We start from the raw sequence: 15,654 nt of genomic DNA, 5'->3' as shown, positions 1-15,654 counted from the left end.
GCTTTATGTGGAGGGGTGGTAGTAAAATTTTTTCTGGATCAACGAGGCTTTGGTTGATGATATTATGAGAACCAAGTTTGAATGAATCTCTTAAAGGCCAATATTTTTTGCTGTAATGACTGGCTCGATCTCTGCTATTCTACAGGCATATAAAGCATGGCTCTCTCGTGAAACCCGATTGTTGGCCTGATATCATTGTTATGATTTTGAGATCACCACATATTTGCCATTTGTGATTCGTGTAATTAACTTTTTCAAGAAGCATTTTAATATTGTTATATTCTTCTTTGATGACATTTGAGTGAGCGCTATAGGGATAGGAGCGTAAGTATTCGTGTTATGCAGTAAAACAGCCTTAATGCTGCGTTTTGACGAATCAATGAAAAGTCGTCATTCTTCGTCTCTGTACACATTTTTCTTAAAGTGGTTCCTTAGTCCATTAACGTCAGTGCAGTACACTAAAGACGTCTCTTCGTCTTTAACGAAAAACTTTCTGAATTCTTTGTCCCTGTCGCGATAGAATGAAACTGTTGTCTTTGGCTCTAGAAGATTTCTTCTTTTTAGAAATGAAGCGGCAAATTCAGCGCCGTCTTTCGGTAAACCAAGATCTCTAATAAAATCATTGAGTTCTAGTTGCGACACTAATATTGGAACCTTCAATTTCATTTTATGCACGCCATATTCGTCATCTTTTTCGTCATTTTCATCGGAATCATCAGAACTATTTTCTGTTCGATCACTGGTTTCACAACCGTCTCCATGACGTTGACTTTCCACTTCCATTCTATCATCTTCTAAAGCGCTTAAATCAGTCTGGCGTGCATTTTTATTGATTTCACTTGCTCTTGTGACTGTGCGCACATTAATGTACGAAATATTATTTTTATTTTTGGCGTTGAACCCTTTGACGGAATTCATGCAAAAGTAGCAGTCCTTCGCAATAACGGGGGTTTTCCATGTAGTTGGTGTAGAGTACTTGCGGTACTTTTCGTTTTTTGAATTTTTTAGACGATACAACATAAGTCTGCATGAATTGCAGGCATGCGATTGAAAAATGCTCGCGGTTTTTTTCCTTGTAGCATGAGACTACACCAACCAAGTGATCCATTGATGAGGAGCTACGGTTGCATGATGCCGACGTCGGAGAGCCCGCTTTCTCACCCTGACCAGACGCCGATACTGGGGTTTCTCCCTGCATCGTAATACAGTTTTTACCTGTGTCTGCCATGACGGCATGAACGCCGTTTACCCAGGGACTCAGCCAATATGGATCCGTTGCCCACCGTCACCACGTGGAGGTGCCCTGGTTACAGACACAGTTGGGTAAAGTTATGTTAAATAAGTTGATATCAAGCAAGGGTTGATCCTTCACAGTTGTCCACTTGTTTTTGAAGTGAAAATTTGCATCACTGGCATTATTTTCAAATTTATTTGCCTCAGTGCATGATTTTTCGTCATTTTTTGAGATTATGACTCAACGATGACGTGATGGGTGATTTTTGATACCGAATTTGAATTCAACGCCCCAAAATTCATAGGAATACGTGTATCTTGTTACCAGATCTGCACTCTTTTTTTGTGTGGCTGTGTTATTATTCTATTAAATTCAAACAATAATTTAATAAAATCATTTAATTATTGTATTTTTAATAAATGAATATTATTGTTCGAAAATTCTTTTCTTCATGTTAAATTCGGGAATTCCATAATTCGGGAATTTTTTACTTTGGACATTTTCTGTCTGAAATTCTGCAATTCGGTCGTCAGAGATTTAATTTTTGGTGATTTTTCATTCATCGCTTTCGGAATTTTTTCAGTGGTCTCATATTTTTATACGTCCTCTTAAAATGATGCCATTTTTCAAAAAAAGTCAACATTTAATTTTGAAACCATCAAAGGTATTAATTTTCATTTAAATTATTTCAAATCTTTTAAAATGATTTTTGAAAATTTTCGGGACTTTTAAATGTCTTTTAAACGGATTCCAATTTTTTCTAACATTTTTGTAAAATCCTGCTACAAAATTGTTTCAAGAGCTTCCAGATTTTTTTGCAATGTTGTAAATATTTTGAAATGTTTTGGAATATTTTTAAGCATTGTCTTTGAGTTATGGACTTTTTCGAAATAAAAAATTGTTTTAAATGTTCCTAGAAATCTTTAAAAAAAAAATCTTTTTAATCTCTCGAAATTCTTGAGCTCAATTTTTTTCTTTAATTTCAAACATTCAAAAACGTACAGGTTATTCGCTTTTTTTTTAAATTAAACATTTCTTAACTATTCTTTGAAAATCAAAATACAATACTTTTACTTTCAAATTACAAATTAAAAAGTAGAAAAATTATAATTGTAACATTCAAAGTTTAAATTTATTACTCTGAAATGGTGACAATTCATTTTTTACTTGTTTACTATTGAAGATTGTTGTTTCTTTATTCAATTTCCAAATTGAATATGCTAAAAATGGAATATTTCATACTGAAATAATACTTCAATAAGATTTTGAAATTGAAGAAAGGTGTTCATTTAAGAATCTATTAATTTAAAGTGATTTTTAAATTGAACATTTTTTATGAAGACTCAATCGAACGTTTACACTTGTGTCACTGTTTTCAATTTTTCAATTTTGAAATTCACTTTCTTTTCACGATTTTTCCTGTTCGCGAGTCTGCCCCTATTTAGAACAATTTTTTTTTAATGATAATTTTTGGTTCTAACTTCCGGGACAATCATTTTATTCTTTAATATATTTTCTACAAATCTTGTTGATAATTTTTTATTTTAAGAAATATATGTAAAAATAATGATATTTTTCTTTTTCTTTAATAAAATTGTTGCAATAAAAGCGTTTCGAAGAGCTTCTTTTTAATGTTTCGGGGGAAAAATAAATATTTATAGGTCAGCCAAGGTTTTTTTTTTAATTTCGTTTACGTCTAATTTTTTCCAACTGTTTTTACTATAGTACAATTCAGGTTCGTATCTTTGCGTGAAGAAATCCGTTCTATAGTTTGACAAAATATTCTTTATAAATCAATATTTTGCACAGAAAATTACCCTTAGTGACCTTTAATTATAATTTTATAAATATGAAAAACCCAGATTTCAATGTTTTCTATGAAAAATACAATCAATGAGTGACATAACGAAAAGCGGAAACAATAAGAGTCAATTTATCCAGGAACAAGCACTTTGAACAAAACTGACCTTGAGCGAACATTAAATATATATATTTTAAAGTTGACCAAAATCAGGCGCTATATTCTTTAAAAAAATTGGAGAGGATGCCAAATTATCAAAAAAATAAATTAATAAAACTTGGAAAAGCACTCTCTTAAATAGCTTTTTAAACTAAACCTTTGCTGAGTTCTTTCAGGTACTTCTAATTTTTAATAGGCTTACTTTCAAACTTTTCTGAAGTTATACGATTTTAATTGTTCTAAAATAATGAGTCGAGTATTAAAAGATGTTCATTTTTCATTTTGTAACTTTATACGATTTTACTTTCTAACTAAATAATTTGAAATGTTTCAATCTGAAATTATCGAAGAATTTCAATTTAATCATTCTTACATATTTAAATACCTTTAAATTTCGAATTATTCAATATACTGAAAACTACAAATTTAAAATGTCTTAACTATTAAAACTTTATATATTTTTGGAATTGCTGCTCTGTAGACTAAATAGCAATTATTCTTTTATTAAGAAATTATGACCAAAAGCGTTTAAAAAAGTTTTCAAATGAGTTTTAAAGAGCTTAAAAACAGGTCGGAGGTTTTAATGGCTTAATATATATAATAGAACCGCTTCAAATTTCAAACAAGTCTACTTTTTCATGTTTGACCTACAATTATTCAGTTTTAAAAGTTATAAATTACAATTGTGACAATTTAAAAATAAATTTTAATTGATTTATATTTAAAACCAAATAAATTTGCATACTTCAATCTGAATACATTGAATTTAAACTTTTTACCTTTTCACGTTGTAGCAATTTCGAATCCCAGAATAAGTTATTTTTGGCGTAACCTATAACTTATAAAGAAAATCGTGAAAATTCAAACAATAAGCCTTTATGCTGTAAATGAGGTAAATTTTAATGTTAAAATTTGACTTGTTAAACTGAAGGCTGAAAAATCTGAAAATTTTACAATCAGTGTTTTGTAAATTGTATTGGTATCTTAAAAGAGAATAATTAGTTTTTAAATTAGTTTTTAAATTTTCGGACGTTTTCTTTTTTTACTACCTAGAAATCAAAAAAGTCTTCCCAATTTTTTTGTATTTTAATAACTTATTTTCTGAGAGATATTCCTATTTAATTTACTCCCGTTTATCAGTGACTGAAATGCATTAAGAAAAAATCGCCAAGAGTCAAGGATCAAAGTTAGATGTAAAGCGAACTTTTAAATTTTTAATTGAGATTGTCTTTATAACTTGTGATTTCAAAAATTTGTATACACATTTTTTAAAATAAATACTGTAGGAAAACCAGGCGCGAATCCACGATGGTGGCGAAACGGCGATCTACCCCCTCCCCCAGGTGTTTTTTACTTACCGTAAAATGGTACATATATATGTATAAACACAACAGGTGTACACAATTTTGTGATGCCCCCCCCCCCGACACTTCTCTGGATCCGCGCCAAGGGAAAACATCGACAAGATTCAGGTGCCGAAATTATAATTGCAGCGAATTTTCTGTAATTTTACAGGGATGGCTCAAATACATGAAAAAAATCAAATTCCCGATTCGGCAAAACTCTCTCTGTCTCAAATAATAAAATTCAAAAACTAATCAAATTCCCGAACGGTTTATAATATTACCGAATTTGAAAATTTTCAAATAATAAAATTCCCTATATTAAATTGTTTCTTAATCAATATTATTTATTCATTAAAGTTACGATAATAAAATATTTTTATCGAATAAATTTTTGTTTCATATTTAGTGTTAAAAAGTTATTGTTTAAATTTAAAATTAAAATAATTCTACAAAAAATGTATAGAAAATTTTATGTAAAAACACTTGTGTCTTAAACGGAAGAAAAATTCTCTCTAAATTTTCCTCGAAGATGATAACATTTTCCAAACAAATTTTGCAGGATTTAAATCAGCACTAATTTATCTCAAAATTCTTTTTTAATTTTTTAAATTAACAATACGATTTTCGGAAGATTTTTTGTAATTTAAAAAAAATACCATGTATATTTTCAACTAAAATATGTTATCCAGAAATATGTTTTTTAAAAATTATTGTTACTTTACATTCAAACAATAATTTTTAAAAACTTTAAAGGTTAGAACATTTTTTTCTTTGGTGTAAATATTTGATTATTTCAATAAAAAAATTAATGAAAAAAATGATCAAGTATAAATTTTTTTACCAATGGTTTATTTCGAAACTTCTTTCTAGTATCTTTTTTTTTGAATTAAAAAATTATATTTTTCGAGAAAACTTTTTTTACAATTTTTTAAAAAGACTATGTCCAGAAAACCTGGTCCAAGCTTCAGATCTGAAAAAATGGAGTGTTACATGTCAAACTTTTCTAACCTCAAAAAATCTTTCTACTGCTTTACCGTCATATTTTACCAAGAATGAGAAAACAATATGGGCATAGGAAACACGGTACTAGACATGCCATCCTAACTTTTCGAGCGGGGTTGAATCACGGGAGGGGGGAGAATTCCACGAGCGGGGAGAGCTTACGATGTGAGAGATCTTACGGAGAGATCTTACGATGTGCCATTTGATTATGCGCGCGAGCATTTTTGCCGACAAACTGTGCATGAAAATATAAACATGTGGGAGCTGCCATGTTTGTAGCGGGACATCAAAAGGTGGCGGACCTCCCCCTCATTGTATCACCCTCGCAATGGCATGCCAAGTCCCTTGTTTCCTATGTCCATGGAAAACAAGAATTCGACTTCGTAGTACGGTGAGGGCAGCACAGTCCTATATATATAATTCCCCACTCTGACGCTCCGTACCGCATCTACGTTTATAATATCAATAATATCTTTGTCACGGCGCACATTTGTCGAGCAAGAGCTTGTCCAGTAAGAAAAATGGCCGAGGATGAGAAGTTTTTCTTCTCGAAGACTGTGCAACATTTGGCCAGATCTTTAGCAGGAATTACACCTACGCCATGGGAAAAGGTAAATAGATATTATTTTTGGTCACTTTATCTGTCAGTAATTGTTGCTCAACAAGACACGCTTTGTTAATGAATCTGAAATACTGACGTTTCCAATGACACTTTGTAGGTTAGTTTTCTCTTTGAACGTCCACCAACACCAGTTTTCATTTGTCATTCTGTCTGAAGCAATGTTATTCAACCGGATTATGCACTACGTTTTAACAAAATTTAAATAGATGTAAGTGCCAACCGAAATGCCGATTTATCCATGCATCCTAATAAACGGAATCTACCTTTTTTACGCAATAATAACATTCGAAAGCACAATATAAATATTATATGTTATTCGAATTTGTAGCAGTTTTTATTTCACTATCCTTGATTCAACTGGATCAAAATAAGCAAAGTAAAAATTTTAAAATAAGCTAAATGGCAATATGATATTATTGTGACCTTTAAAGTATTTATTTTGTTTAAATAAAATTAGGATGTTGAATCGTTTTTTCTTACATGCAGAGTACGCGGCCAAAAATGATTTTAGGGATATATGAAATGATGAATAAAAAAAGACTGTTAGATTGCAGAATACCTCAAACTTTAAATTCGTCCAACAGATAAAGTGCGAAATGAAGTCAGTATATAACATAATTATATTGTATTATATTGTAGAACTAAATTAAATATATTCCGTTTACCTTTTATAAATCATTGAAAGCATTTGTTTCTTTCGATCTTAAAATAGTACATAAAGATTTAACATTTTTATTCATCTTATTGGTGTTCCGAAATTTTGTTATGCATCCAGTTGTCTTTGTAACATGCGGTAAAAAAAACCGCAGAACTATTATTAGACAGAAAAATGCCAGTTTTTCTATCCAATTAGATATGACTGTTATCAAGTCATTACTTCCATTGTATATGATTAGATAATCGCAAGTCATCCTCATATTGCAACTTCTCGAGATAATATTAAGTTTAACTAAAAAATACAACCCGATATTGAACTTATTTGATCCACGCAAGTTAAGCCTCTTATAGAAAAATGGCTTCCATTATTGAAATTTAATTTCCAGGTCAATGTACTCTACAAACGTTGCCCACAGGAAAGTGCAGGCGTTTTTCGCCTAGATCAAAGAGCGCAAGATGCGACAATTGCCCTCGGAATTTATTTTCTCGAATCAGGATTGCAGAATCGCGATCGAATTTTACCTTATCTGTTACGGCTTCTGCGTGGTCTTCCTAAAGCCGTATGGCTGGACGAAATCATTTATAATGCAACAGAACGAGTACCTGTTGCTGAACGCTTTAGCTTCTGCCTAAATACGCTGTTGAGCGATGTTGCTGCAAGATGTGAATTCGCTCGCGAAGAAATTATCGCCATCCAAGTTGAAATACTCGCTGTACTGACCAACCTCATACGAGGCAGCAATGATCAGAGTAATAGTAGAGGACTGCAAGCCAAAAGTAAGATTTGATTTTCTCATTTAAATACCTAAGAGAATTATACAGAGTGGCCAGTTGAGAGGGAAATCGGGAATCTGCCAGATTTTTTTCGACAATATTAGTTGCTTTTTTTATATAAAGAATTAGATATTCAATCATTATCAATTTGACATTATATCGTATGCAATGGAGAGGTTTTAAACTAGGTCACTTCGAAAAAATTTAAATTGCGACTGTTCCAATTTCAAATATTGCAGGTTTAATAGGTTTAAGTTTTAAGTTGTCTAGTTTTTCGAAGTATTGAGTGTGAAATGTAAAATTTTAAACGTTTTTAGCATTGAAAGCTTAATTCTAAAATCATTTAAGTTTAAAGTCCCAAAAAATGCCATTTTGATTGTTTGAATTTAAAAAGCTTACTTTTTAATAAAAATTATATATTTTTTAAATTTATCTTTATTCACTCTAAAACGTGGTTACTTCTTTCACTTTTTCAAAACTATTTGTAGGATTTCGTGTCCCCAGGCTGAAACTTATACTTTGGGCCGAGTTTCCTTTCACCCGTCTTACTTTTTTCTTTAAGCTCCTTTTAACATACGGAACCCGACCTATCGCCACCCTCGCTAACCCTGCATACTACGAGTCCCATCAAACTGACAGGACTACAACTAACCCACAAGCCCCGACCTATCCTTCGGTACCCCATCTATTCCTTGGGGGCCTTACTATCCATAGGACATCATCTATCCATCGGGACCCCGTTATCATACGGGACTCAACATCACTTTTATCGAGGCTTATTAAGAGATCATTTAATTTCAAAGGTCTTGAAATTAAAAAAGTAAAACAGTTGAATAGCTTAGCAGGCTTAAAATTTAATATTTTTCTATATTGAACTTTATAATTAAAACCGGTTGCATTTTAATATTTAATTGTCAAAAATTAGATACTTCAGTTTAGAAATTCTTTTATCTTTTTAAAGGCCTGAACCCTAAAATTTCAATGACTTGGGAAAAATTTTAATTTTGGGAAAATGTCTCCAGATGTATCTCTGATATAGTCATGCGTATCCTGAGTAAAAACTGAAGATAATTAAAATTGCGTTTATGAATTGTAGTTTTTATTGTAAATATTGATTTTATTTTTCAGTATCTTTATGCAAGTGTATTGTGCCGATACTAATTGGGTTAGCACGCTCGATGGGAAGATTCACATATGTCGATCCTCCATTACTTTGTCGCTTATTCCCACGACCGAAACCGCCCGTCGGTGTTTCCATATGTGATCGAAGCATCTTAGTAGACAAAAAACAGCATTGTTTCTCTAATTTCCGGCCGATCATACCACGTTCACTAAGTGGTAATTTAAATCTTCATCTGCTCGCCGATAGTGCCTCAGTTTCATTATCGATCAACGACTACGATAATTCAACGATTAATCGACCCTCACTGCAATCTTATTCTTCAGTGCCATTCGATCCAAGCAATTTCTTTTTCCACAAGTATGGCTCCAGTTTTAATCAATTTCCACAAGTCCGACAAAGTGAAAGTCCCGATAGAAAGTCTAGTATACAATTCAGCGTAGTACATCTGAAAAGCGTCCTAGCATTGGCTAAGAAACTCCTTACAAAAGATACACTTGCATTTCTTGATGAGGAGGCACAGCTGGTAATTATTTTTTATTTTAATTCTTATAATGTAACGCCATTGATCTAATTAGCTATGTGAAAAGCCCTTAAACGAAGTTGAAAATTACTATCAGCGCACGAAGTGGTGAAGTCAGAAATAGTGTACCTAAAATTTGCATGAAAAAATATGAGCAAAACACTAGAATATAAATTATTTAAATTTTAAGTAAATAAAGATTAGGAGGATTTAGGAAATAAATAAATATTAAGTTGTATTGCTTGTGACATCACAAGTTCTCTTTAAATTTTCAAAATAAGAATTATAATTAGAAATGTGTGCATGTTTAACGATTAAGCGATTACATGTCAAATTAGCTGAAAAATTTCAGCAATTGTTAGTAATCTGTTTCAAAATTCTAGTATCAACTCTTAGGTTTTTAAAGAAAAACCCTGAAATCATTTTTGGAAAATTCAGAAAACTTAGGAAATATAAATTAAAAGTCTTAGTCCTTTTTTTAACTTTCACGACTGGTAATTTTAATGCTATTAAAGCCATGTGACGAGTAGAACAGCTGATCAAGTCAGCCCTAAGATCAATATTTTTTCATCCATATCGAAAAATAAAAGTTTGAATAACGCGGGAATTTGGTTCGGGAAATGTTAATAAATATTATAGGATCGTTTGTGGCCTTGCAAAGAGTTGGGAGAAGAAAAAAGTTTATTTATGAAAATAATGATTATCGACGGACGCATTTAGTCTTTACAGCAGAAGTTTGACTTCTAACTTTCTCTGTCGGTAATCATGCAATCTGTTTTGCCCACAGACCCGTAGAAGTTCGAACTTGGAAGCTGATACATGTGTCAGACACGTACTATCTAATGATAAAAAATTGTTTATTTGCCTTTGAAGTGCAAACATTAGTTGTTGCATTATTCGTGTATAATGTTTGTAAGCAATTTTGGTTGTTTTGCCCCACTTGGCTTAATATAAACCTCATAGCTAGCCGATTTACAAAATTGAAAATTCTTTGCAGTGTTCTATAGCACAGTCGGCATTTCTCTTATAAAAAGAAACTTTTTTCATAATCCTAATTAGTTAGGACCAGAGACACATCCGTTCGTGCCCTGTATTTAGCGTGCCAAATTTTCAACACGATATCTCAATCCATGTGGACTTAAGCTGGGACAGAAAAGTACCGATCTAACTTCTACTTGTATTTTCTTCGATTTTTTTTATTTCCTCCGGATCAAAGCAGATACATGGACCATCTTACCTCCTCTTTCATATCCTAAACTTTCAGTGATCCCTCATTTCGTTTAGACGTAAGTTGGGAAAGAAAAGTTGAGTACCAGGTTTGGTCATGTGACCCTCTCGTCACGTGGCCTTAAGGTATATTTTTTTATTGTTCGTAATAAAACGCAGTTGTGAAGAAATATTTTTTCAACAAAAAATTAAAAAACTTCTTGAAATTTTTTCAAAAACAAGTTTTTAAATCGAATTTATGAAAAAATTTCTTAGTTTCCGAGAAGTAATGAAGAACATACGCTGCGGCATGGTGTGCCCAACGCCCAAAAGTCTGCTCTCTGAAGTTCGTGCATACGATTTCAATATTCGTATATATTTCAAATGGTTTTTCACGACGTGTGCATGGTTTGGGCTTACGTTTTTAATTATTTCTCGAAAACTAAGGGAGGTCCCATTTTGAAATCTAGAGGGTTTGCAGACATGCAAGAAGCTTTAATTAAAAAAAAAAACTACACTTAAAATCACCAGAGTTATGAAAATTAAAAAAGAACCAATATTTTCAATTTTCAATATCTAAGATTTTATCATTTTTCAGGCATTTTAGGGATTTTCTTTAAACACCTAAGAGAACGAAATATTCGAATTTTTATAAAAATTACAAACAAGGGATGAAAATGTGTCAGAAGATTTGACATGAAATTGCTCATATATAATCTCATTTTTAGTTTTTAAGCAATTATGCAGAACAAGACTGTAAAATATAATGGTGAAAGTAAATGAAAGAGATCGAAAAGTTGCTGTCTTATTATCTGCGCAAATTCACAAACGAAGGTACCACTCGATTAAAGATTTTATGGTTTTCCCCGAGGGTTTCCCAGTTCAAATTTCATCTCTTCGTCGTTTATAAACCAACCTGCCAACTGCTGTGCAATGGGACAGTGAGCTGCAGCGTCATCTGCTAAAAACTGAAAACATTCTTTATATAAAATATTTTGAAAATCTTTCCACGATATTGACTTGAAACTTCAAAAAATCCTCATTTATTTTTATTTCTCTATATTTGGCCCCTTCACGTTTTCTTTTTCATTCTTGTTAATCACAAGAGAATTAAAATGTTTATTTATTTCACCATAAGCCCACTGCTAAAGTTAGGTACAATTTTTCCATTTTCGCCAGCAGTTGTCGCAAGGGATAAAGTGCACATCCTCATTATCAGTGTTTTGTTTTAATGTTTATTTTTTTTTTTTATAAAAAGTGGATGTGTTAACTGATTTTGTCATCGCACCGTACAGTGGGCTAAATCGGGAATTTACTATTCAACATCAACTACAGCCTGCAATTCTTAACAGATTCTTAATTTTTTTCAGAAGTTATCAGAAATAGTTACATAAAAGCGTCTATGGATTATGGTTTTCAATTTTTATCATTACTTATTTTTTATATAAATAAACAAAGAGCGAAAAAGAGACATTTTATAATAATTATTTTTTATCTTCAAGTAAATAACTCAATCCCATTCTTGATGAAAATGAATTTCGAAGTTTCTAAAAAATATAAATAATTAACAGGGTATCGAATCTAATTGTTATAAACAAATTACATTAACAAAATATTAACATCATGGAAATTTTACTTGAAAATTATATTTTTAAGTTGAAATTGCTTGATTTTATCGACACGATCATATTTGCTCATGAAAATTTGTTGTCTGGTATCATTTTTTTATTTTATAAACAAATTATATAAACAATTGCGTAGTTTAGGATTCGATATTATTTGTTAATTTTATGAACAAACGCATAGTTTAGTCATTTATAGTGAGAAAGCAAACGTTTTTCTCTTTAATCGTCTTAAAATTACATAAGTAGGGATGTTTAGTGACGAAGAATTGTAATTGAATATGATTTGTTTATTTTACAACTTTAACTTTTTATTTTAACCTTTTCGATTTGAATTTTGTTTTCTATTCGTCATTACAAGGAACGGCCTTTTCCGTTTTTTGATGTTTTTATTTAAATATTACCGACACATTAAGATCTTATGTTATTGAAAATGTACTCCCCTTATTCATGAATCTTTATTTTTTCCTTTTAGGTATATAACTCTGGCATGGTACAAATTTTTCCGTATAAGTCATTCAGTGAAACAATGAACTTAGTCATAGTGGCACTTCTACGTGAGCTGCTGCAAGGCCAAAGGGATTTGCCAGCTCCATTTACCCGAGATGTACAAGAATTCATGAAGGGTCTGTTTCTCTCTGGACAAACAGAACTGCAATCAAGACAACAACATGATGTAAGCGAACGTGAGGATATGGACACGGATTGCAAAACAGTTAATAGATTTAAAATGAACGTAATGGCTAATTCTGCTTGTGTGGATATTCTAGTCTGGGCTATCGGCGACGAAACTGGTAAGCTCCTCTATTTATTCTTCGATGTCACCCATTTTTACATTCTCATCTAATGAGAAGGTATTGGTTTTATGTAAAATTTCACTTTGTCGGTTTTCATAAAATCTTCACGTTTTGAGACCCACTGAGTCAGAAAAAACGATTTTTACGAAGGTGTTTGTCCGTCTGTCTGTTTGCAGTCTGTATTCCATAGGCACGATCACATTCAAAAAATCGATCAGATTGGATTCTGCTTTGGCACACTTTTTTAAGGCCTAAAAAGGAAGACAAGTTCGTGAACCAGGTATTTTAGATCAAAATTCAAAAAGTGAGCACGTTTTCAAAATTTATAAGACCACATTTTTTCAAGATTTTAAAATTCTATGAACGGTTATTTATAGTACTCAGATACCCAAACGATTTTTCCTAATGACTTTTTTCTATAAAAATAAAAATTATCAGAGTTAGAGCATTTTCAAAATCCAAAAAAACAAACTAAAATGAACATTTCAAGCCAAACAACGCATGACATGAAAAAAAAGTCGAGACGAAAAACGTTAATTTTTGAAAGTCCTAAAAGGTGGTCAAAGCAACTTTTTTGATTTGGTCGAAAAGTTGAAAATTCAAAATTTGATCGTACCTCAACTTTTTGAAACCACATTTTTTCAGGATTTCAAAATTCTACGAATGGTTATTCATAGTACTCAGAAACTCAAACAATGTATCCTAAGGACTTTTCTATTAAAAGAAAATGATCAGAGTTAAAGCGTTTTCAAAATCCCCCCAAAAAAACAACTAAAATGAACATTTTAAGCCAAACAACGCATGATATGATAAAAAGTCACGAAAAGAAAAACGTTGATTTTTGAACGCCGTACAAGATGAGCATAAATTTTGTTTAATTTGGTCGAAAAGTTGAAAATTCAAAATTTGATCCTACCTTAACTTTTTGAAACCAAATTTTTTCAGGATTTCAAAATTTTATGAACGGTTACTTATTGTACACAGAAACTTAAACAATTTATCCTGATGACTTTTTTCTATAAAAAGTAAATTATCAGAGTTAAAGCATTTTCAAAATCCAAAAAAACAAACTAAAATGAACATTTTAAGCCAAACAACGCATGATATGAAAAAAAGTCAAGAGAAGAAAAACGTTGATTTTTGAAAGCCCTACAAGATGAGCATAAATTTTGTTTAATTTGGTCGAAAAGTTGAAAATTCAAAATTTGATCCTACCTTAACTTTTTGAAACCAAATTTTTTCAGGATTTTAAAATTTTATGAACGGTTACTTATTGTACTCAGAAACTTAAACAATTTATCCTGATGACTTTTTTCTGTAAAAAGTAAATTACCAGAGTTAAAGCATTTTCAAAATCCAAAAAAAAAAAACAAGCTAAAATGAACAAGATACGAAAAAATTGAATAAACTAAAATTATGCGCCCTAAAAAGATCTACAGATTTTTTAACAATTACTTTTCGATAGGGCGCGTAGTTTTTGTTTTTAGTCGTAAGAAGGAATATTAAAAATAAATTACATTTTTGGACTAACGACATAAGCTACAAAAAAACTTGTTTATCCAAAAAAAGGCTACAAATGTTTATTATTACTGTTTGATAGGATGCGCAGTTTTGGTATATTCGTAAATGAATCAAACTAAAAAGATTAATTTTTGGACAAACAACGCAAGCTATGAAAAAAATAAATAGACTCATTCAAGTTTTTCATGAATAATTTTTTAGAGGACACTTAGTTTTTTCCTTTAATCGTAAGATATAAACGTTAAAATAAAAAAATTAAATTATCTTAATACATTTTTTGAAATAAATATTTTTTGTAAAACGACACAAGGTATGCACTAAAATTAAAAGGCAGAAGTTGTTCACCCAAGAAGGTCTATAAATTTTTTATTAATCGTTTTGTAAATAGGACGAGTTGATTTTCTTTTAATAGTAAAAAATTAGATTGAAAATGAAAAAATTAAATTTTTTGAATAAATTTTTGGAAAAAGGACAGGAAAGACGAAACAAATTTTAAAAAAAGTTTCTTTAACCAAAAATATCTAGAAGTTTGTAATAAAATCTGATTGAAAAATATATATAGGAAACAAAAAACTGCCCGCTTTGCGGGCACGTTCTTATAGCGCTCTGTGCGCGTGGCTAGCAAGTTTGAACGCGCCTGTGGCGCGCGATTATTGATTCTCGCGTTTCACGCTCGATGATGCATTCACCCGCGGTACATGCTCAGTCTTTGTGTTAACCCTACATTTTTGCGCAATTATTCAAAAATTAAAGGTCAAAACATCGATAACTTCTATTTGGTGATTGAGAATCCTCTTTTGTCGAACCCCCTTCAGCTTTAACGAACACATTCTCATTATGTATCTCGTACTTCGCATTCGATTGTGTCGAAAGTGCAAACTTTTTTGCATTATTACATTCTCATCAGAGAAGGTATTAGATTTGTGTAAAATTTTGCCCCCCCCCCTCCCCCCAGTTTTTGTCAAATGTCTACGTTTTGAGACCCCCTGAATCCGATAAACAGGTTTTTACGAATGTGTTTGTCTGTATGTCTGTATACTGTGTGGCTGTATGTATGTATGTATGTATGTATGTATGTATGTATGTATGTTTGCCTGTGAACACGATAACTTTTGGAAAAAGTAATCTATTAGATTGCCCATTGGTACACTCGTTTAGTGTCCTAAACTAAAGGTCAAGTTCGTTAGCCAGCCATTTTAGATGAAAATTCAAAAAGTGGGCACATTTTGAATATTTTTGAGACAACTAAAGTTATAGCATTTTCAAAATA

The 15,654-nt window shown here is 31.4% G+C and overlaps 1 protein-coding gene across 4 annotated transcripts in view; it reads left to right on the top strand.

Annotated features, from left to right (window-relative positions):
- Positions 1-6,018: 6,018 nt before the first annotated feature.
- LOC117169281 (phosphatidylinositol 4-kinase alpha) overlaps positions 6,019-15,654 on the top strand; it is a 215,076-nt gene continuing 205,440 nt past the window's right edge. Inside the window, exons 1-4 of one of the 4 annotated variants that reach the window (XM_033355576.1) lie at positions 6,019-6,153; positions 7,208-7,598; positions 8,724-9,241; positions 12,542-12,860. In XM_033355576.1, coding sequence (XP_033211467.1) covers positions 6,064-6,153; positions 7,208-7,598; positions 8,724-9,241; positions 12,542-12,860 — 1,318 coding nt within the window. In that variant the 5' untranslated portion in view covers positions 6,019-6,063. Of the gene's footprint in view, positions 6,154-7,207; positions 7,599-8,723; positions 9,242-12,541; positions 12,861-15,654 lie in introns of those variants that run through there. The other 3 variants (XM_033355575.1, XM_033355577.1, XM_033355578.1) reach the window with 3 other exon arrangements.

The sequence above is a fragment of the Belonocnema kinseyi genome, chromosome 3, assembly GCF_010883055.1.
Source record: "Belonocnema kinseyi isolate 2016_QV_RU_SX_M_011 chromosome 3, B_treatae_v1, whole genome shotgun sequence".
NCBI lineage: Eukaryota > Metazoa > Arthropoda > Insecta > Hymenoptera > Cynipidae > Belonocnema > Belonocnema kinseyi.
Note: the sequence above shows the minus strand (reverse complement) of the source record. Positions and strands in the feature narration are given on the sequence as shown.